Here is a 24539-nt window from a genome sequence, read left to right on the forward strand (position 1 = left end):
CAAGACTGATGCCCCCCTCCCCCCCAAAAACATTCACTGTTCTTGAAATGGACTGTCGGTCTTGCCAGACATTTTGGGGTGCAAGTCCTGACAGCCAACATGTGGGGGTGACAATCTGGTGGAGCCGAGCCACTGCTCGAGCAATTAGGATATCCTGAATATCTTGAAATATTTTTTCCAATATATCAGTTTTTAACTGTAAAAACAGGCATGTACGTGTTTCCAAATGAAACTTAAATATAAAAAACGATGATATTTTGGATAAAACTACAAACATGGCCATTTATGGTGACGTTTGGGTCGCACATAATATGACGTCATTCGCGGAGGGATCCCAGTGTCGGAACCATGGTCATATCGTTGAGAGGCAGTGAACGGCAGAGGTCTAGAGACAGCTCAGCTACTCATTAGGGCAGAGATACGTTGAAGTGGGAAGACGTCTCGCTGCGAGCATTTCTGGAGGCAAATGTTAACTTTCGGATAGTACCGTTTGCTAGACTATCTAGCGTTCCGGGGGGCTAGCTTTCAGCTTTCTCACGGGTGTTCTGCGGTGGAAGAAGCAAAAATGTCGTCTCCAAGTCCGGGTAAAAGGCGAATGGATACCGATGTGGTGAAACTGTATCCTTTCTGAACATAAACAACAGTCTCTCAATCGCTATCTGGTCAGCTATGTGCTGAACAGTTTGTCAGCGTTATATGAGTGAACTCTATTTATTGGTGCTGCTTGTTTTTCTTGAAATCCCCCTCAAGCAGAAAATGCTTTCACAGTGAATGACTGGTGTTTTGTGTAAACAACATTTTGCTAGCAAAGCCAAGTGTTAGCTATTTCTGTCCTGCGAACCTTCAGTCGCTTATCGGGACAGCTGTATTAGCTAATCAGATCGGTCACAGGTCCTTCCGGCATTTTTTTTTTCATCGCAATATTATTTCTTTGTAACTAACATTAGCTGTCTAGAGCTTGCTCTCCAGCTCTGAAAATTACTGCAATATCCGCACAGACGCCGACGTTTTTCTCCTTATACAGAAATGTTTTGCTACACCACCAGCAGATGTAGCAGAGGTAGACTACCTAAAACACCTTGTGGCAATTTGGTTTCTTTGTTCACTCCTCTGTTTTATGACGGGAATCAAACTCAAACTGCCCCTTTCACACGCTTACACAGAACCTTGTTTACATAACGTAAGCCCAACTGAAAACGCTGCTGCTTTTGTTCTAGTCGCAAGACGTTGGCGTTATTGCTGCGTGTATAGCGATCTGGGTCTACCTAGCTTTGCTTTGTAACCCCACTAAGGGTTTGGTATGTGTGTTATTGGATCTACCACTTGACAAGAAGACCTGCAACGAGCGTTGTTGAACTGGCGTGCTAGTCAGTTGGTTAATTTCAGCATCAAAATGGCCACCTGATCAGTGTCTCTCACTGTACTTCAGTGTCAACAGGCAAATGCATGCAGTACTAACTTGTCTCATTTTCGATGGGTGTTAACGTGTAGTTTTGGACATACTGGATCTGGAACTGAGTGTGGCAGCTGTTACGTGGTACAGCAGGTGTCAAGTCCCCTACAGTCATTTTCACTGTGGAATGTTTGAACTTTTTGGCAGCATCTAGTGTGTTCTGCTTTTCAAGTCGTCGTCACCATGTTTACTCTTGCACCGCTGCTTTATTTGTTTAGCTTCACTAAGGGATGACAGAAGCAGTTATAAAAGTGAACCATAACGTCAGATTTCCAGTCCATGCAATGTTCCAGAAGGAACAGTATGAACAAGTAGTTTTGTTTTTGTCCCAGCACAGTGGAAGCCAGCTTAATGATTGGGTAGCCTGTTACTAGCCGGAAACCACATGAGGGAGGGACTTAGAACAGCTGATGGGATCGCAGTAAAAGCTTTGCAAATATGGGGTTAGAAGTGGGCTGGTCAGAATTAAACCAAAAACAAGGGGAAGTTACCCCAACAGCTTCAAACTAATAGTTTTAAAATTAAAATATTGACAGTGTGTTGTTTGTTTTGTTTTTGTTTTCAAGCTTGGTCTTAATTGAGTTATTTCTGCTTGTAGACCAATAATATATAACTCTTTGAATACTATTTATAGCATTATATTTTTCTTTTTTTTACTGCAGTAAGAGATTGGTGATGAGTATGTAAAGTTTATTCTTCCCCCGCTCGACACCATTTATGTGTAAGGTGTAGCAACTGTGACAGGGTGCTGAAACGGACAGAACAAGAGTTGTAAGGGTTGTAGTGTGGACACCCACACCCACACACAAAGCATTGGAGTGTAGTAAAACCCCTCTCCTTCTTGAGCTACTTCACTGACAGGCAAGAGCAGGTTTGCTAAATACCACCTGCTCAGTTTTGTACAGTGACCTGAGTGTTTAAACATACCATCCAAGACTAGTGGTCAGCAAGTGTTACGAATGACAGCTATGTGTGTTTTTAAATGTAGATCTTAAAGAGTTGGATTTGATCTTGAGCGGGCAGGTCTCCAGATTCTAGTAGGCCCTTCTTCTAAACTATCAATAAGAACCTGTTTCTGTGCTTGCTATCAATGCATCTCCCCCTAGTGTAACCAAAACCTGAAACTCACACTGGCTTTTAGACAGAGGCAGGTTCTGAGAGGCCTTGTGCATTAATTTGCTTTGGCCACCGGAGAGCTGTGAATCTAGAACGGAGGCCGTGCGGGAATTCGTGAAAATGAATGTCAGAATGACCTTAACATGTAGCACCACTCAGTTAAGCTTTGTCCCAAGCCAGCCAATACTCTGCAGCCTGCTTTTATATGCTAGTACTCACTACTCTTTGTACAATTCTGTGAAATATTCATAGAGAAGACATTAAGCGTTAGTGTACACTGACTTTCCACTGTAATACGTCTTCCTGCTAGTTCGTTCCCTCCTATACAATACGAGACAATATTTATTGACCGCTTCTTGACAGACTGGATTTCTTAAACATTAAATTAACATTAATTTCCTATCATCTGCATAACCTCTTGACATTTGGTATTCTGTCTTGGTCTCGGTTGGGCTGATTTTGATGTCAAACACAATGTTCTTGAAGGAGCTTAGCACAGTGTGTCACTTCTAAGAGCTTTACATTCAGCCTGTTGTGTGGGATTGACTGCACATATTGTGTAGGAAGTTGTGCTGTTATTTGCATATATTTTTTTTTTATTGGTCTTGTTGTTTTACAAAGACTTTCAGGTGGAAAGTTCCTGGAATTTGAGCACAGGTGAATTACATAGCACTAAGCCTATTGTGCATGCTAAAACAGGTCATTTTAACAAGGCTCTTATTATTGACTTCTCTCGCTTTTGCTTGGCATATAATTGACCAACAATAAGACTTGGACATCTTTATGTGTGACATTTCTAATCTATCTAATGTAATTGTTACAAAATTGGTCTTTCAGTTAACACACTGCAAAATTGTTTATTTAATTAAAAATGGGAAAACCAACAGAGAAGAGTTTTTTAAAATGTCTCTTCTCTAGGTGCTAAAAATGTAATTAATATGAGATGTAAAGACTTGAGGTGTATATTCTGCTCTAAATAAATCTATCAGAGGGGATGTTAGGACATCTGATGTCCTCAAAATGACATCCCAGCTGTACTTTTCAACCTTTGAGTTCCTGCTGAAAGGGCTCTCTGGAGCATGGCCACCAGCAATTTTTATTCAAGTCTGCTAAGAGTTGCGCAGAGGGGTGTCAGAGGCTTTAATCTGCTCCAGTATTCATCATAATACCTGATGTCAACATTAGCATATACCTCCTTTTATATTGATAAAGGCGTTGCACATCACACCTCCCAACTTGCAGTTTTCAAGGAGAGCTCACATTTTTACTTTTTTAAATTATTTTTTTAAAAGTAACTTTTTACGCAGCAGTCAACCTTTCGCAATCTGATTTATTCACTTGTCCAGATTCATGGGACATTTTTGATTGTCCTCTCCAAAGCATCCCTCCTCCCTTGCTAAGTGTAATACCAATCCTGAGCTTTATCTCCTCTCTGCTTAGTTTTTTTGGCCCATTGTGCCCATGTAGAATGACATCCGGACAGCATCAGCAGTAGGTTCTTTTGTGTTTCCCATTTAGAGAAGCCCCTGTGACCCACCCCTCCCTCTCTACCTCCTGCTGCTGCGTCAGGCCATGTCGCACAGTCACGGGCAGCTAAACTGCACTCAGTGCTATTATTGCTGGACTGAACTAACTAGATGCAGTTTATTGTAGGGAAGGAGCCAGCAGTTGTATGCTCTTTCCTGACTGATTAAATGGATGGCACAATGAACCCATGAGCAAAATGTGGAATGCCCTGGTCTGATGAGGAAGTTGCATAAGCTACCAGCATGCTTTGTTACTGGGCTGGAATAACTACACAGTAGTTGACACAAAGAAGTTCATAGAAAACTTGCTAACTTCAATTTTATTTTCATTGTGGTTGCAAGATAATGTGACGTGCTGTAGGTATAAAAAGTGTAAAGCACAGTTGTCCTTTGCCTCAGTTACTCACCATACTATTACTCCCAAAGGCAAAATATCTGAAAGCATACAAAAAAATCGAATTGAATTTAAAATTCGGTTAAATATAAGTCTTGTCAAGATTTTGTGGGTGTTGAACCGCATGCATGATGCTGTCAGTTGACACAGTTTTTATTATCTTTATTTACATTTGGTGCATAACTTTGCTTGTGTCACTGCAGGTGTGTTTAAAACATATCATCCAACCGAGCTCCTGCTTTTTATCGTTTTTAGGACTTTGTGAATGAATGCAAGGTAACAAAGTCAATTGTGTATGAGGCCCCTACTATTCAGGAGGCGCCACATTGATTGACAGTCCTGTTTTGGGGGTCCAGGAGCAAGGCATCGCTGACAGTAGGGTGTTTGAGGCCCTCACTGTTAATCCCATAGTGCATACAGCGAAGCTTCCTGCACGCATGGCTGCGTTCCCTTGGAAAAACAGATGGACTGAAGTTCCTCTCTTTGTTTCGCATGATTTTTTTTTTTCCTTTCCCCTAGCATTTGGGAGTTCAGCCTGGCTCTGTCACTCACATGCAGAGGTGCTTTAGTGTGGAAAATCAAAGGAGTGACAATGGGGTAACTACGTTTGGTCATGTAGGCCAGAGCCGCTGGATCTGCTTGTTTAAATGTTGCAGTAAAACCACTGCAGCTTTTATTTGCTCGAAATTAACCTGCATATAAGGTTAAAGGCCCTTATCAAAAAATGCAACCTATACTTACACACCCTATACTTGCCTCACTGTGCTAATCTGCTGCTGTTCATTTCTCATCTGTGTCAAGTTGATAAAATTAACCCCGCGTGTTTCTCTAATTAAAGCGAATTTCACCATAGCCATTTCCTGAAAATGTCTCTTGAGTTTTTTTGTGTTTTTCTCTGTACAATAAGCAGCACATCTTGTTTATTAGATTTTCTCATTAGACTGCTGCTTCAGATCCAGGCCATTGTTTTTCTTGCACTGGCTCAGTTTTGTGTTCATTAATGATCAACTCATTTGTATGTGCATGCACGTAGCTCAAATGCACGTGCGCACACACAGACTCTGTCACTACTGCTGTAAATAGACTGTTGATTTAGTGAAGGGCTGAGAGGAGGAGCAGCTGAAGGATTCACATTTGATTGCAGTGGGTGGGCTCTCATCTCTCACCAGTGAAGACAAAGAACTTAGTCTGCTCAATTCTGAGCTCCTCCGGCTCTCACACCGGGAGGTAGCCATTGGTATATTGAGACTTGCATCTGATGAAAACTAAATCTGCATTGCAAAGTGAATAATACATTTGGCTAACTCTTGCATGTTGAGCTGGCTATTTACGGTTTATTACTAAATGAGTAAGGGTAAAAAAAAAAAAGAAAAAAGAAAAGAGAGCTTTTCAATTTTGCTGCAAGTGCAAGTTGTTGTCTTGTGCAGATGGCTTTTACATCTGGTGAAATTTGAAATCTGTATTATGTTTAAAAGGTTTGCCCAAGGTTTATTATTCTCAGGAGCAAATGATTGTGCATATTTGAGAAAGCAGTCCTATTAAATGTGTAAAATTATAGACCGTGGATCCTTGAAGCAGAAATAAAACAGACATATTTATTTTTAATTTATTTCCCATCCACCTTCCAGTGAGTGCGCCGCTTAACAGTACCAGACATTTACAATCGGATTTCAGTTGAGTCAGGCCTTTGGGGGCATATGTCCATTGATATGTAAAGCCTGCTGCAAGATTTTCTTTTGCACAGGCCCCACACACCGGTCCTCCATCAGCATTCAGACTCTTTATGTCTCAGAAGGAGCCGGAGCTGATTCTAAAACAGACAGCTTAAGCCCAGCTTTGCTGAATAACACCACACTTGAGATTTAAACAACAAAAAAAAAAGCAAAGGATAGCCATTTCCATTCAGCATTTCCAACATGCTCATTTTGTGGTGGGTGTAAAAGAATGCTTCTTTGTTTTTCTAAAGCACAACTAGACCTGCGCCTGTCCAAGGTACAACCTGTTACCATTGAGCAGATGTACCTTTTGCATTGTTTAGCCTTTTAAATGCGAATTAACCATTTTCCCCCGTCTTTTAATTTTTTTTTTTTTTTTTTAAGCTGTGTTATCTATAAAATTTTACAGTGTAAAATAGATCACCATATGGCCATGAGTTAAATGGTTGTCTTTTTTCAGTTAGTAACACAGATGGAATATTTAGTCTGATTATATCATGAAAAAAAATTAACTTTTGAATATAAAATATTAATTTCAGAAGCATGTAGATGTTTGCTGCCACCCAAAGGTGCTGTACTTGCAAGAAGCACATATTAGCATGTGAAAATAACTATAGAGTAGTAAAGTATAGTGTGCAGCTTAACAAATAGTGACATATTTTATCCATAGCAGGAATGCAGTTCACTAAACGTTTTGACACCTGGTATTAGTAACAACCATCTTCATTTACCATAATTATCAATCATCGTCTTTGCTCCCAAAGAGCCAGCTTATTTTGATTGTTATTTAAGCAGAGAGATAGGTAAGCTAACATAGCTTTTTTTTTCTTTTTTTCTTTTTCAAGTGCTCTGGTGGAGTGAGCCATAATGCTGTTGTGGTATATTCTGGCTTTCTGCATTTGTCTAGAAAGGGGGTTAAAAATGCCCAATAATAAAGTGGAGAAACTATGCAAAAAAAAAAAAAAAAAAATGTCACTGAGAGAAGGTGAGGGACACAGAGATTCCTTCTATTCTTAGTGAGATGTTGGAAAGACATGAAATAAGCAGAAGGCTAACCTATCTGCTTCCACATTACTGATGTAGTTTGAAACAAATTATCAGTAACATTGTAGCACCAGAGGTTTTTACCTACAGCATTCAGTTTCAGGAACAATTTGAATCAAAATGAATTTGGTGCAAATCAAATTCTCATATTAGTAAAATCCTTTGTTTACTCTTTAATTTATGTTGCTGTTGTTCTGATTCATTGTGTACTTCAGTTCCCCGTCGTGTACCTTGCAATCTTTGTAACCTGGTGAGCAGAGTCTGCCTCGGTGCACAAGCGTGGAAGCATATTTGCTGGCATTTCTGGTGTATATCACTACAGGATTGTTTAAGTAGTGAGTGATGATGATGATGATAATAATTTGATTTGATTTGACTTTTTTTTGTTTGGCTTGTTTTACTTTGCAGACACTCTGAAGAACTCTTACTTAATGTCCTCTGCATTGGATTAGATTTAACGGAGAGTTCATGTCATTTTATGAGCCAGTAAAGCAACTGGCAAGTTTACATATTATATAGATTAATTATTTACATCTTGTTAGATATAAACAGAACCACTGTCGTATCACTCTTGTAAATACAAGGGTGGGTTTGAGCCATCTGTAGACTAGTTGAATTGCAGCTGCAGGCTTGATTCTGTTCTCATTTTCATTCCTCTTTAGCTGACCATGTATTCACAGGATTATCTGTCTACAGAGTCGATGAGCTGGGGTTTAGTTTTTGGTTGTTGTTTTTTTGTTGTTGTTGTTGTTGTTGTTTGTATTTTAATTTTAGTTTTGTTTTTTCAGGCTGCAAATCCCCATTAACACCAAGCTACATTTGTTTTTGTGGGGGTTTTTTTGTTTGGTTTTTTTTATTTGTCTTTTCTTAATTAGCAATATTGGAAAATGCCCTACTTGGGGAAAGTGTTTACTTCAGGGTAAGAGGGAGACTGTAGGTCAGTGAGGTTTTGTGATGATGACTGCAAGGGGAGAACAGTGTTTGTTTGGTGTGGAGTTGATTAAATCACTCTCTCTCAGAAACACCCTGCCTATCACTCGCTCTGCCTGCAGTGGCAGGATGGTTGCTGTGCTACAGTAGCTGCCTCTGTTTTCAGGCAGCAGAGTGTAGTGGAGGTCACACAGTAATCTCGCTCGGCTCGGCACGGTGCAGTAATACATACAAAGTTGAATGCACAAACACATCCAGATTTAAACACAGGATTGGACTTTAGCAGGAACAATCCACATGTACAGATAAAGTTGTATGCTGGCAGAGATTTTCAAAGAAGTAAACACTCAGGGTCTCACGTGCTCACATGCATAATTCATGTCTCTCAATCCATTTTTAAACAGGAGGAACAGTCTTGTTGGTCACATTGACTTTGTTGTCTGTTACTGTGTTTTTGTCTGTTTTTCTGCAAATTGCAGCTTGTATTCATAGAAATAATAGTTTTCTACATCTAGTGGTTAATGGGTGTGAATTTGTGTTTCTTTTGGTCGTTTATATTTGTCTCTCGGTGTAGGAAGCCTACCTATTGCATACACCCTGAGGGCAGCTGCTATATTTCCTGCCTTTCATCTCCAAGGCCTTTGATTGTATATTTTTTGCTACAGTCTGTGTGTGAGGGAGTGAAAGTAAAATAGAGATGACTTTCTTAGAGTTCCTCATCTCCAAACACAGAAATATAAATATGGTACTCTCTTTCTAAGTTGTAAGTTTTTCATTGAAAAGGGAATTTGTAGCTTGATATCTTTCACTTCACTACTTTACATCTTGCCTCTGAACCTTTCGCTTCAACAATTTTCTATAATTTTTACCACATTCCGAAGTCTGATTCTTACCTAATGATAAGGAGGAATTTTAGGACAATCATTCATTTCTTCTAGTGCTGTGTCATATCCTTCATGGTAATACCAGTCTAAATTTTGAAGTTATATAAAGGTGTAATATCGCTATAGCATTGCCATGTTAGGTTTCCTTGTATGCACAACAGCTGGATGAGCCTGGACATGTCTGAGAGCAAGGGCTACAGTGGTGTGAAAAGGTGTTTGCCCCTTCCTGATTTTCTGTTTTAACTGTTTGTCACATTTAAACGTTTCAGAGCATCAAACACATTCAAATAATAGACAAAGATAACACAAGATGGCACAAAATGCAATTTCTTAGTATTAAGGGGGGGCGAAAGCCCTACATGGCCCTGTGTGGGGGGGAAAAAATGACCCCTAAATCTAATAACTGGTTGGGCCACTATAGCTGCTATCTTTTTCAGCGCTATGAAGGAATTTTATCCTACGTGTCTGTGCAGAATTGTTGTAATTCAGCCACATTGTAGGGTTTTCGAGCCCGAACTGCCTTTTTAAGGTCATGCCACAGCATCTCAATCAGCTTCAAGTCAAAACGTTGTCTGGGCCACTCCAAAATTTGTTTTTTGTTTTTCTTAAGTTATTCAGAGGTGGAATTGCTGGTGTTTTTTGGATCATTTTCCTGCTGCAGAACCCAAAGTTCACTTCAGCTTGAGGTCAGAAACAGATAGCTGGACATTTTCCTTCATGATGTTTTGGTATACAGCAGAATTCAGGTTCCATTTACCACAGCAGGTCTTCCGGGTCCTGAGGCAGCAAAACATCACACCAGACCATCGCACTACCACCACTGTATTTTGCTGTTGGTATGATGATGATGATGATGATGATTTTCTGAAATGCTGTGTTACTTTTATGCCAGATGTAAGGGGACATGCACCTTCCAAAAAGTTCAACTTTTGTCTCGTCAGTCGAGAGACTATTTTCTCAAAAGTCTTGAGGATCATCAAGACGTTGTCTGGCAAAACTGAGATGAACCTTTTATGTTCTTTTTGGTCAGTGCTTTTTGTCTTGGACCTCTGCCAGGCAGCCGTTTTTGCCCAGTCTCTTTCTTATGGTGGAGTCACTGATCTTAACTGAAGCAAGAGAAGCCCGCGGTTCTTCGGATGTTGTTCTGGGGTCTTTTGTGACCTCCTGGATGAGATGTTGACTCCAGGGAAGCTTCACCACTGTTCCAAGTCTTCTGCATTTGTGTATAATGCAGTGGTGGGCAACTCCAGGTCTCGAGGCAGGTTTTAGATCTCACCCTGGGTCAACACATTTGAATCAAATGGTTAGTTCATTACCAGGCCTCTGGAAAACGTCAAGACATGTTGAGGAGGTAATTTAGTCATTTGAATCAGCTATGTTGGATCAAGGACGCATCTAATACCTGCAGGACACTGACCCTCGAGGCCTAGAGTTGCCCACCCCTGGTACAATGGCTCTCACCGTGGTTCACTGGAGTCTCAAAGCCTTAGATATGGGTTTGTAACCCTTTCCAGACTGATAGGTGTCAGTGACCTTGTTTCTCAGGTGCTTCTTTAGATCATTGCATGATGTGTTGCTTTTCGCCTTTATCAATGAAACCATCATTTAAAAACTGCATTTTGTATTTACTCGGTTTAGCTTTGTCTAATGTTAAAATTAGTTTGATGATCTGAAACATGTAAGTGTGACAAATATGCAAAACACTAAGAAATCAGGAAGGAGGCAAACACTTTTTCACACCACTGTATATGTTAGCCTCCATCAAAGATTTAACATCTAAAAGAGACCACCTTCAACATCCTCCAACAAAGCACAGCGCTTTACCAAATATGCAAGAAAACTGCGTCTGCTACATGTTTCTGCTCTTGAGACAAAAACACACACCAGGCTACAAAGGTAGAGATACGTGCACCTGTTGATCTGTGACGCAATAATAAAATGACTCAACCGAGCATTGCTAGCAGCTACAATGGCTAGCTGTCCATATGACAGGCAGAACAAATGGTGGATGGAAATCATTAGTGTGATTGCATGGTGGAAAATTAGGACTTAAAGCAACATCCCAGGTAGAAAATATTTTTCAGTCTTATGGGGGAGGGGGGTTGTTCTAGAAAATGTTATTATAGATTGATGAACACCCAAGTCTTTAGACTTGCTGCTGCTTTAGTCTTTCGATCTCCAATAGCAGGTTTTATATGCCATTCATTTACAGGTAAGGGCACATCTAAACTTCCAAACTCTCCGACTCTCGTTTGTGCTTGTGGTCGAGTTGTTGGTGCAGAGGATCGCATACTTTTTCTAGCCTGGCATGTTGATGACGTGGAAGGTAAAACAGTGTGCATGTTATTAGCTTAGTCAGATTGCATGTGATTTATAATTCTGACTTGGATGAAGCTCAAGTCACAGTTTATGTAATTAAGGCTGAAATCTTGGTAGTTTCAGGCAAAACTGTAAATAACTGACCTGTGCAGTCAGTTTGATCGTTTGATTTGATTGCACGTCATTGTCCTTTGATGCAATACATGAATTGGATCAGATGAATGGAATTGGCTTTTCCTCGACCCCTGCTGTTCAAAAACGGCAAGAGACAGGAACATGCTTTGAAAATAGCCAGTGCCTCCCATCACTAGATCAACAACTGCTGTCTCCAAGAGCGAAATGTTTGAGCATATTTGACGCCACATTGTTTGACAGTATGCTGTTTATGATTCTCCGTCGTGTTTGTTTTCTGTACTTGGAACGAGGCTGGTTGCGAGGGGATATTTTGATCCTGGGTCAGGCAGGGATAGAGGCCTGAATGGACCAGAAAGAAAACAAGACATGTCTAGACCACAACTGTAAATGCTATTTACTGCATATTTTTACATCTAAGTATGTAAAATGTGCTTTATAGGCTACAGAAGAAATATCAGGACAACATTGACCTTAGTCCTGGAGTAACAAGGTAATTGTTAGTCTGAGAGGAGCTCTTTTGTACCTTTTTTTTTTTTTTTATTACTTTTTTCATGTCTAACACTGTGTTATTAAAGAGTGAGCTGGCATGTTGAAGTCAGTATATCCTTATAATAAAGTCTGGTAGTGAAGGAATTTAGGTTACAGTTCAAGGCTTTCTGTTATCTGTGTGGATTTATGTATGTTCTCCTAGCTTGATTGGGCTCCGTGTGTTGGATTATATTTATTGACTTACCTGTTTATGTGATTTTAACTATATAAATCCAAGGTGAAGGGTTGGACAGGCGATCTTTGCGTGGGGGTGGGATAAGTAATGATATAACTCTGTAGTTAATTGTCCTTTTTCCATTAATTCTGTTTGGGTATTTGGGATTACCCATGCTGGGTGACAAATTATTTAGTTATATTTTAGTTCCCCTTTTATCAGCTTATTTGTTTTAGCACTTCATATTATAACCTTTTAAGATGAGGTGCAACATTTAAGTGTGTTGCACTTTTACACTGCATGCTTATACCTTTAGAGCCTTTTGTGATCCAAGTGTGTTTTACCATGTTTTCAAGATGTTAAAGATACAAAGTATCTCATGTTACAACTAAATGCACCCAAATCAGTCACATGTTCTTAAAGGGATACACATGTAAATGTTGCAGAGGTTCTATTTTCTCAGTGTTTCTGTGCTTGTTGACATTGTTTATTCGACTTATTTGCCAAATCTGAACACAGTCGACTTCAACAAACCAAAAACAAAAACAAATCTAGAGTTGAGCTCAGTTAAGCTAGTAAGTTGGTTGGCTGTGTTTTTCACATTCCATCTCAATCCATCAAACAGTTGGGGAATTTACAACTTCCCTCTGTTCTTACAGACATGCCAAACTCCTTTTCTGTAGTGTGAGAACATTGTCAACAGAGACCTGTAGTTATTTATTGGGTAGAAAAGGCTATTGGGTTAGACCAGACAGATGGAAAGAATCACATCGAAGTGATATTAGTTTTGAGCTTGTGTCTGAGAGAGATTCTTCTTTGAGATTCTTCTTTCCTTCATCTTTAGGTTAACTGAATCAATCAGTGGGTCAAGTGTACTCTACACGTTAGCCTTTTTAGCCTAAATTAAAAAGCTGTAATTCATATTGCATTCATGTGAATCATATTTTTTTCTTTTAATTTTCCAATAGAAATTATAACCACAGTGATTGAAATTCAAATCGAGCTTGGTCTGGGTGAAGCTGCTGCTGACAGATGCTGAAACTGGGTGAATCTGTGGCTACATGTGACTGCTGTTTCCTTATTAGATGAAAACTGATAGATTTTAGTTGGATGAAAGCAAGTTACATGTCAGTGGTGTCTGTTAGCATTATCTTACTCTATGAGATATTAAACGTACTCAACAGTTTAATATTTATAGGCCATCAGGACCCTTACATTTGCATTTCTATTTTGTTGTAATTTAGGTAAGTGTGACATCATATAGCAGGGTCGATTTTTTTTCGCTACCTTCCTAGTTAGACTGGCCAGTTTCAGTCAGTGTGCAGTGTAGTTACTGTTGTTTTAGCCCCATAATTCGCTTATCACCCACCACACCTCACGGTTTCTGTTCCATACCACAACACACACAGTCTGTATCGTCCTGTTCCTTGTCACTGCTGCCTTGTCACTGCTGCCTTGTCTTATATAGCTTTTAGATGTGTAAATGTCCTTTTAGATAAAGAGCAGAACTAGAATAAAATGAGGAATTATGCGAGTGAGCACTGAAATATGATGCAGGAGTTGTTTCTTTAGGCACTGGGCTTGTTTATGTTTTCCTAGTGACCTTTAGATGAGTATTTAGTTCGCCTTGGATTTTGCATCGGAGACCCTCATAATGCTTACTTGACTCCAGTGCGAGTCAGAACAGAGAGGTTCCTCTTCTGTCTGAAATAGACACATTTCCTTGTTGAAGCCAGGGATTCAATCTGCTCCTAGCAGTCTCTACCAGAACTTAAAATAACCTTCAGTTTGATTTAACCCTTTGGGGTCAGTGATGCTGCTAATTAGATCCACACTAAATCAGGATCAACAAGACAGCTGCTTCTGTTCGCTGTGGAAAACGGTGATTCATGTTTTTATTATGATCTCCTTTGGTCACATTTAGGCAAAGTGATTTCTTTTTGGTTTTGTAAAAACAGCAGTGATCCAGAATGCTTAGTGTGATAATGACCATTTCTTTTTCTTTTTTTTTTTCTTCTTTTTTTTTTTCTTCTTTTTTTTTTAAACTTTATTTATGTTATAATTATAGCTATGACTGGAGTAGCAAATGAAAACACAGGCTGTTTTTCTTTACTAACACCTTTCTTTTAAAAAAAACAAAAACAAACAAACCTGGCTCATGGTAAAAACAGGAAATCATTGTTTTTGCAAATATTTGTAAATGAAACTTCAGACAACACATCAAATGTATACATATTGTTTTAGTTTGATCCCAGAAACAAGTTTAGGCTGAAAACATTGAGCTGGAATGATAAAAATACATCTTATCTCAAACATCTCATAGCTAATTGGGCTCATTAGTGACATGACTTGGTATAAAAAGCATTCCATGGAGGTTTTCACCACTGTATGAAAGACTCCCTGGGAGCATTAGTGCAGCTCACATGGGTAGCTTTCACATCTATGAAGGCACCAATAATGCTCAACAATATATATAGTTTTTTCAGCTATATATGATACTATAGAAACCTCCTTTTCTGATATTACCAGTACAGTATTAACTGTATATTTTGGACTCTTGGGCTGTCGGCTCCATTAGTTACAACTATGAGAAGTGACTAAAATTAGCATTTCAGTTTGTACACATGCGTACAGTGAGTACTGCGTTTTGTCAGAAGTATGTGTGGTAATATCAAGTTCTAGAAAGCCAAGGTGCTCATGGAGAGTGACACATGGAAAAGTTACTTGGAATAGTTAGCAGATGAAGGATGGGTGAACACTTCAGTCGGCATCCTGATGTTAATTCAGTGTCCCGAGGGGCATGGCATTGAGCTATTAGCTGCAATAGATAACGCCTCTCCAGGATTATGGATTAAAACAATTAAATTATTATCATTTGTCAAAAGCTGTCATTCCTCTGTTTAGTCTTCATAATTCACAGTGATACAGACAATCATGTCAGGTAGGAGAGAGGAAACCGGGCAGGTTATTCTTGTGCATTTGTCTACCATGCAGGAAAATATGTGACGATACAGGAAGCAACCACAGCTCACTGACTGTTTCTACAGAAGCCAAATGAAAGAATCAGTCCTGCAGTTCTTTGTTTGTTTATGTGCATGCTTTTCGTGAAGCAATCCTCCTTAACTGTCCTACAGCATCGAGAGCAAGCATGAAGTCACCATCCTCAGTGGACTCAATGAATTTGTAGTGAAGTTTTTTGGACCACAAGGAAGTAAGATTTTCTTCTTTCAGTTTTTTTTGTTTTGTTTTTTTCTCATTCCACAGACATTTTGAATATTGCTGCTGAGACCTTATTCAGTAACATGTTCTAAAATAATTAAGGGATTATCCAGGGTACCTTTTTTTTCCTTGAATGCAGTACTATTAAGCAAGCATTTTAATGTATTTTAAACCAGCTATTAACATGAGTGCCATCGCCATAAAAACAAATGAGATGTTAAGATTGATTTACAGAGCGTGAAGTGACAGTAAATGTGGTTGTGAGAGCAGCCACTGCAGGAGTGTCAGTCAGTCTCTTTGTTTAGAACATAAAGAGCTTTTTCACAGCAGGCAAGAAACGCAAAACGCAAAACTAGAGCTGAGGCCACAAAGTGTAAAACGGAAAGGAGCTAGGCTTGAACAGGCTTGAGGGGAATTTGGATGAGGAGTGTGGCCTCATCAGCAGGAAATACTTCTTTCATATGCTACTTGTAACATCTGTCACACTAAAACCACTGTCACTTACGCATCAGCAAAGAGGGGAAGTGTGTGTTTGACCCTGTTTATGTTGCCTCGAAACAATGCCAAATAAAGGGGAACTGTTGTCCCCATTGCTGATCAACCCATCATGTGCGTTATTTGTCATGTATGTGCTTCTCAGTTTCAGCACAGCACACGAGGGTCCTGTTACACACAGCTATTCTGGGCAAGCACCAAACACCCCCGCAAAATCCGAGTCGCTTCCTCTTTGATGTCAGCGTATTATTTGAAGTGATTTGGAAGTAAAGGTTTCTCCTGAGCTGAAGTGCATTACTGCATAAAATGACAGATGCGTGATGAGGGAAGCTCATGTGTAGCAGAGAAAATTTATTATAACACTGTTTTTAAATCCATTTAAATACACGAAGGATGGAAGATGATGTTGAGGCGAATAAAAGTCTGTCGTCTGCACTCAGCTTTGTTCTTTTATGTATTCTGTGTCCCCTCCTTATGTACAGCACCGTATGAGGGAGGCGTGTGGAAAGTGCGAGTAGATCTTCCTGATAAATACCCATTCAAATCACCATCAATAGGTATGAACTCTAACTCTACTTTACATCCAGACTTATTCATCTTAATTTTAGGTTTTAGCACTGTCCTAACTTATTTCATGTCTTTTTCAGGATTCATGAACAAGATTTTTCATCCCAACATTGATGAAGCGTAAGTTGATTTCAGTCATGTATGCTGCACCATTTCAGACTAATGCAAGTATTGAAGCTCAAGAATTCATATTTGTATGTTGTCAAGTCTTCTTCTATTTTCATTGTTTTGAAAATGTTCATGTTAAAATGTGAAAAGGATTAACCTAACTCAGTTATTGCAGTGCCATTGGCCATCACGTTCATTTTATGCTTGCTTAATGTTCACAGACGACAAAATTAACGGCTGAAAATGTTTGAGTTATATTGAAAGGGCAGCAGGTAGAGTTGCTCATCTACCAATCGGAAGGTCGGTAGTTCAATCCCCGGCTCCTCTAGTGTGCATGTCGAAGTATCGTTTAGCAAGACGCTGTACAACTGTGAGTTGCCCCAAGGTGCATCTATAAGAGTGCGAGTGTGTGAATGTTAGGTTCAAAGCGCTTGTACAAAGATGAACAGTGGATTGGACTAGCTTTGAGTGGTCAAATAAAGAAGAAACGCACCATATAAGTACCAGTAATACTGTTTCACTGTGATTTCCAGTAATCTTTGGGCACCAGAAAATGATGGCAAAAAACAAACCAAAAAGAGAAGCAGAAAAATATTGGCCAAACTTAACATTGACCAAAAAATTCAGAATTGCTGTGTTTTTCTTTTGTTGTTCTTATGTTGGTAAGTACATTTGTACCTGCTCGGTCAAGCTCTTTGCTTTTCTGAGTCCGTAAATCCACTGAACAGTCCATAAAGGTGAGCAGGAAAAACTTGTGCCTCCTCCCCATATGTGACAGTGTAGCGTTTCAAATACCAAAAATAGCAGGGCATCTAGGCTGTTCTCACCAGCAAATGATGGCAAGTTTAATAGAAACATTTTATTAGCCAGTGGGTAAGGTCTGTAATAAGTGTATTTATATAACTGTTGATCTGTGGCTAGGAATATGTCAACAATAACAATCTAAAGCTTAAATTACTGAAACTTGACATTAACTTACACAGCAACTTGGTTTTAGTTATATATTTAGTAGGGACAGGCTGTTCTAGTCACATGATATTTCACAACTTTCAGAATTGACAGGAAATATACAGCTGAATGGCCACAGTTTGCTCAAAAGCTGCTGGGAAGTACACCTGTTGCATCTAATTTTGCATTTCTCTTAACAAACGTGAAGACATTTTCAAAACAGGATGGCCCTTTTGTAGAAAAAAGAAAAACTCTGCGTAGCAACATACACAGATTCGTCCTTGCCTGCCTTCGGCCTTTTAACCTGCAACTCTCTTTTCCCTCTCTGTTTCCCAGATCAGGAACGGTGTGCTTAGATGTCATCAACCAGACATGGACAGCCCTTTATGGTGAGTGACTACGCTCTGTGTCTGTATTGAGTTCCCTCTCTGAGGGTCGTGTGATTATGTGTGAAGAACTTGACACAGTGCCATCCGCACAAAATAAATACTGGCAGCTCCTCTTTAGCAAATGGTGTACTGTTGCTCTTTAATCTACTTACTGTGGGGAAAAGTGAGCACTAACAAGGTAATACTCTCAACCAGCAAGGTCAGAAAACAGTCACAGGGGTGAGTTATTATCTGTCAGCTGTGGAAGACATGCCCACATATACTTGATGGGAGCAATTATACTCAGTTACTTTCCCTCACTGTTGCTGGTCTCCCTGCTTCCCTGGCATCCCCGTGCCCTTCTCTCAGTAAAATCCCCCATTAATTTCCCATAATATCCACTTCACAGGGTTAAAATAGCTGTTGAGTAGTATAAATGACTTTACTGTAATATACCTAGCAGATGTTCCGGCATCCCTTGGTATTTATTTTAGCTCATGTTCCTACTCAGGAGAATACTGAAACCCTAAATGCTATTTACAGAACCAATAGAAATGAACTGAGAATTCATTCGGTCTTAATTATTTTCCAGCGAATGTTGTATTTGTGTGGATTACTGTAGGTTTTGTTGTGTCGGATGTTTAAAAAAAACAACAGCAAAACAAACCACACAGAAATGAGCCAAATGACAGGAATAGGCCAGTCAGCCAAGCATTGTGTAATGAGCCTATACAAAGGAAGAGGGAGCAAAAGCATTTGATTTAATCTTGTAAACACCAAAAACAGTGGAAAAGAACTGGGGGAGTGTTTGCTTTCCTTACATAAATGGACCCAACAGTGACACCTAGGAGATGAAAGTGTCATCTCAGGTTTTGGACTCTCCCTCAGCTCTGAGAGAACTAGCTGAGACCTAGTGAAAAGCGGTGTTTTTTTTTGTTTTTGTTTTGTTTTTATTTGTTTCTTCCTGTGTGAGTTTATCAAGCTCAGAATTTTGAGTTAATGCCCAACTGACCCCTTTTAAATTAAGCTAAACTAAGCTATGATATGGTAACTCAACAAGAGCACCCAGATTTTTATTGGGCACTTAACGGAATGACATTTCTTTACCAGGTTTATTCAGATTAGAGGTTACATTTACGAGTTGTCCTGAAAATAACAGCCATTAAATGAACAGCAGTTCATATTGGAGAGCTTTATAAGGTTACATGCTTTGGGGGCAAACCCTAAAACTGTCAGCCTGGAGTTGGGGCAGTCCACTTTCCAAAGGCAATGGTAGAGTATCCAGTGGGGAGACATGCACAATGAGAGTATTGGAGAGTTCTTAATAGCCAGTCAACAGCCAAACTGTGAAACACATAAACCTCTGGATTGTTGAATTAATGCATGCGCACATTAGAGCATCAGACCAGGCATCTCGAATCATTATTACAGTAAAAATGTAGGTAAGTGTACTTCTGTGTTTCTTGGTTTACCATATCTAATGTGAATTAGCTTCTTTTTTTTTTTTCCCCGAGGGCTTTGTGGGGATAAACCAGATTATGTTGGCAGTGTGGATTAATGAAGCTGCAGTGTTATGTAACTTTAAACATGAATGATAGATCTGTAACTTGGAAAGGAAAACAAAATTCTAATAATTATTTGTAAAAAAATAAATTCTAAAGCGCCTTTTTTTTTTTTTTTAAAGCAAGTTTTCCTGGTGACTCTACAACTTCAGTTCTAACCAGTACATAAAACTGCATGTAAAGCTATGATGCTCTCACCCCATCCATTCAGAGCGGCTTAAAACAACTCTTCAAACAACTGGCTTGATGCCTTACCAAAATAGTTGCTAAGTTAATAGAAAGAACTAATTTCTTTCCATGGGTAAAGAGATAAGGTTTCCTTTTGTGTTTTTCAGATTTGACCAACATCTTTGAGTCGTTCCTGCCCCAGCTGCTGGCCTACCCAAACCCCATCGATCCCCTGAACGGAGATGCAGCTGCTATGTACCTTCATCGGCCAGAGGAGTACAAGCAGAAAATCAAAGGTTCAACCTAATGAAAATATGTTACCTGCAGCAATCCATGTTTTTTGTATCCAGCAGAATATAAATTTGTAGAAGTATTTTCCTTTCAGGAGGTATTTTCCTTTTTCCTTTTTATTGCAGACCAGCCAGCTCACCTTTTAAATCTGTTTTCTCTATTTCTTTCCGCAGAGTACATTCAGAAATATGCAACAGAGGAGGCTCTGAAGGAGCAGGAAGAGGGGGCAGGCGACTCTTCATCTGAAAGCTCCATGTCTGACTTCTCAGAAGACGAGGCCCAGGACATGGAGTTGTAGTAATAGGAGGGTTCCCCCATCCTGCCCCCCCCTAACCCCCACAGAGACTATATTTGATTTCCTAACCATGAGAAAGCAGACTTATAATATTCATATTTAAACAAGTTGATTTTTTATTATTATTATTATTACTACTAAACAAGGATTTTTATGGATATATAGCCTTTGGTGTGTTTGACCTCCCCTCCCATTCTGTAGCTGTTTCTCCTCACACGCAGCCACGTTCTCTGCCTGTCAGTCTGCTCATTTGTGTGGTGCGTCATCTAAGAAGCTTCCATGTGAACATCTGATTTCTCTACACAAATCCACTTCATAAAACTTCCCCTTTGACCTCAGCGACATATAATTTCCTTTCTTTTCCCATAATACCAGTTGACTCTGACCATTTTTGTTAGTTGGTCCCCATCAGATCAGGTTAGGTCTTACTTGCCCTCTCTGGTGTACGTCACCACATATTTGGGGGGGGTTTGTTTTGTTTTTTTAAATGCACACACTGACACACAAGTGTCCGAGCACATTTTATATGAAGTGCAGTGCCAATAGACGCTAACAAATCAACCTGGAATACCTCTTAAGCATATCTCTTAAAACATATTATGAGAATATGAAATAGTTTTGGGGGTTTTTATCATTCAGTTCAGATTCTACATGGACTGTTACATTACTCTTGCATTGCTCTTTGTTACTCTGTTGACCTGCAGCTGCCTGTATATGTTTGCTGACCTGTTTTAGCTGCTCTCCCTTTAAGTCAGCCTCCTTATGATTGGCTGCCCATGATAAACAGCAGGCGGAGCTTCTTGTGCTCCTAGCCAGAGCCGTGTACATCATGCAGAGCCAAGAGTAGGAAAACAAAAACGTATCAAAGCGAGCATTTAGAGCAGCCTTTTCATGTAACGTCCTCACTATGTGAAACTACTTGTTTAATTTGAGAATCCAGCATAATGCATTATAAGCAACAATACTAAAGATCTGTTTTGTACAATGTATGCTAGCTGCACAAACTGTACATGTAAGGTCGGTGCACACAGGCAGTGAAGACAGAAGGTAGCTCTAATATAGGTTTTCTTTTGTGGGCATTCTGGTCAGACTCTCTTGGTATTTTGGGAACTAAAAATAGACCAGAGCTACACTTTAACCATCTGACCGTGCATATGCATTTTATACTCCACATCAGGAGTCACCTCAAACACACAAGCACCAGACTGTGTCATTGTGAAGGGAGGTCTCTGTATTACAATCAGCTGTATATGTGTTTTTGAAACACATTTCTAGTAGTGTTATTGGTCCTAAGGAACTTTTCTGACTATATAAATATTTTTTAAAAGGAACAGCACTAAAGTCTGTTTTAATCTCAGTAAAAAAGCAACAAAAATGGTCATATGGTTACTGAGTGGATCTGAGTGAAATTTAAAAGTAATTTGTCCCCCTCCCTGTTGAGGTTAGTGTTGTATCAGTCTTCCTCACATTCCACTGTTACTCTGGATTTGCTCCGATGCATGCTCTCCATGTTGGTCTGACTGGTACGTAACCCCGGTGGTGTCGAGTGGACTGTCTGCTTACAAGAATCTCTTTTTGGATTACGAAATACGAGCCCTGTACATGATAACTAAACTGTACAGATCTGAGTTCCTAACTTTAAAATCAAACAAAGGAACACACCTTGTGTTATTCACTGTGGCGGGTGAAGATGTCCATCTATGATGCGTGGAAAGGAATTGCAGTCACATTTTTGAGTTTTGACACTTCTGTGTTTTTGGGTTGTTGTTTTTTTTTTTTATTCCTTTCTCTACTTTAATTTTTTCCCCTAGTTGGGGGGTGGTCAGCGCGCTTGGTTTGTTTTTTAATCTTTTTTTTTTTTTTTTTTTTTTTGTACAGCGTATACCTTGTACAGTAAAAAGACACCTCTCTGTAGCCTCATGAAAATTCAGTGTTAACCCAAAAACACTGACTTAGTGTTGCTCACGGAGGCTAACGCGGCAGACGGACTACCTAGAAAACCTTGAAATGTATTCACTTCGTAGATTGCAGTAAGAATCACTGGTCGCTTTGTGGCGTATTGTGGATCCCAAGTGAAAGATTGAAGGCAGAATTCCACTTGGGAGGTCACCTCATCACCTCTGATTTCGACTCCCTCTTCTGTGCCTCGTCATAAAAAGGAAGTCCACAAAAACCACGTCTTCAAAAAGCCATGAAGGTCATTCATTTAAATTAGAAAGGCACATCGCTTTAACCTACAGTCTTCTCGCGTTTCTGCGGTTTGATCCTGTACAATTTGTGATTCGACGTCTAAATTTTCAGTCTGTTGACAATTAGGGGAATTACCCAGGGCTGCGAATGGCATTAGGGTTTATTTGTGCTAATGTAGGATTGTTAGACTTGTATGGCTCAGGTTTGAAATTTAGTTGGGCTGTATCTTGGATAGTGAATAACATTTTCACCCAGGTGATACTGAAAGGATGGAAATCATGCTAATGTTTGTTGAGCAGTGTTTTTGACATGTCACGATAGTTAGTTTTACCGACTTCGACTAAACATTTGCTACATGGCTGTATTACAGATAGCGTTACATAGTTTGGTATACTTACCTGATAAAGCATCGATGCGTCATCTGATTCTTAGTCTGTTTTGTGGTTATATGTGAGATGCCCCATAAACATGCCTGCTTGTCATCGTCTTTCAGATTCAGAGTTGTACAGGGGTGTGTGTGTGAGTGTGAGAGAGATTTCAATCTAGGATGACCTGTAGTGAGCCTGATAGATCTAACTGTACTGAAATCTAAAGTGTGGTTCAGCCCTTTTCAAGACGTTGGGTTTTCTCTATAAGCATGATCTATAACATAGTTCTGTGCTCTTTCGAATGCAGACGTCTCCATGGTTTGTTTTTAATTCATCTGATATGTTTGACCGCTTTGAACCCGGGATTGTTATTTCTTTAATCCGCCCTGAGGATGTTTTGAATGTCAGCTTGGGTTAGCTCTCGGCAGAGTTAACCTTTGCTATAGTTGACACATTCAAGGCAGTTGAAAGCAAAGTGAATGTTATACATTATTTTGTGGTGAGGTTTGTGATGCACATCAAAAGCTAAACCTTACCCATGGGTGTGTGTGTGTGTGTGTGTGTGTGTGTGTGTGTGTGTGTGTGTGTGTGTTGTATGTTTGTTTCCCCCCCCCATGCAGCAAAATAAAGAAAAAAGAAAAATTGTGTATTCGCACAGAGAGGGACCCACGTTTTTTTTTGTTTGTTTTTTAGGGTTTTAAACTTGGTCCCTGTTGGTTGAGCTGTGGTTCAGCTACACTGATAAGAATTTCATGTTAAGGTTTTTTGGGGGGTTTTTTGTAACAAGCAACTCAGAAATCTTGTTTTACTTGACATCTGTGCAGTATTGTACTAATAATGTACTAGATCCAAGGTGACAATTGTAATAAAAATGGCACATTATGTTGCAGCAGTGCTACAGGGAGTTAATAGTTAATTTTTATCTTCTTTTGTTTTGCCCACCCACCCCCCCTCCAAAAATCATAAGATTGGTTGTCAGGATTATTTGCAATAAATTGATGATATACTCAGCTGTGGCCTGGTGTTCCTCTGGTAAACAATCTTCTCAATGGCCAATCTTATTTTACTGATAGCTGCCTTTTTTTAAAATTCGAGTTATCTTTAACTTAAGAACTAAAGAAGACATCCTAAAGCCAGTGAATGATTACACTTCCCACTGCAACTTGAATTCTAGAGTATTTCTTTAAAGATTAAAGCATTTTTATGTTCTTTTATTTCATATCCTTTTGGCTTTTTTCCCCATTCACTTCTTTCAGACAACAAGCTTGCAGGTTTAAACAGACTCCGCACATCTATATCATAGATGCTAGGATTCACAGAGCCTCACAATTGTGACTGTAAACCTGCACAGGAAGTCCAGAGCTGGGCTACAGTCCTGCTACTATAACCACACTCCTCTCCCAGAACCTGCTGCATACAATAAGGATGAAGGATTTGAGTGAAGTGACTGGTCTATTCATCTGTAGACGAGACTCCCAAGGCCCTTTCTCTGTTTTATCAGCACAGCTGCAAAGAGCAGGAACCCTCATCCTGTAAAGTCACCTCCCCCATGTGTTGACTCCTCGAGCAGTTGCATGCTTCTGGTGTGGAGTCGAGGCTCACCTCCCATCCTGTCTTGTGCTTGTGTGGATTTGTTCCCTGCGCTGGCCGACTGCTGCCGTCAGGGGATTGAGCAGGCACACGCAGCATGGAAAACAGCAGTTTTGTTTTAATAGAAACTATGTATTTGGTACCTAGTGTG

The 24539-nt window shown here is 39.7% G+C and overlaps 1 protein-coding gene across 1 annotated transcript; it reads left to right on the forward strand.

Moving 5' to 3' along the window:
• Positions 1 to 335: 335 nt before the first annotated feature.
• ube2h (ubiquitin-conjugating enzyme E2H (UBC8 homolog, yeast)) lies at positions 336 to 24270 on the forward strand. The gene is made up of 7 exons (XM_040035323.1): positions 336 to 618; positions 15354 to 15430; positions 16416 to 16490; positions 16581 to 16620; positions 17893 to 17945; positions 19822 to 19950; positions 20119 to 24270. Exons 1-7 carry the CDS (start codon positions 566 to 568, stop codon positions 20241 to 20243), a joined length of 552 nt encoding a protein of 183 aa, XP_039891257.1. The 5' UTR covers positions 336 to 565; the 3' UTR covers positions 20244 to 24270.
• The last annotated feature ends 269 nt before the right edge of the window (positions 24271 to 24539 follow it).

This window comes from Simochromis diagramma, unplaced genomic scaffold, assembly GCF_900408965.1.
Source record: "Simochromis diagramma unplaced genomic scaffold, fSimDia1.1 OVJJ01000816.1, whole genome shotgun sequence".
In the NCBI taxonomy this organism is placed as follows: Eukaryota; Metazoa; Chordata; class Actinopteri; order Cichliformes; family Cichlidae; genus Simochromis; species Simochromis diagramma.

Bases quoted from the DNA above. Each gene is read 5' to 3' on its own strand.
- ube2h (XM_040035323.1), top strand. From the start codon at position 566: ATGTCGTCTCCAAGTCCGGGTAAAAGGCGAATGGATACCGATGTGGTG. The intron at 16,491-16,580 runs GTATGAACTCTA...TGTCTTTTTCAG, and splicing joins ATTCAAATCACCATCAATAG to GATTCATGAACAAGATTTTT. The intron at 16,621-17,892 runs GTAAGTTGATTT...TCTGTTTCCCAG, and splicing joins CATCCCAACATTGATGAAGC to ATCAGGAACGGTGTGCTTAG.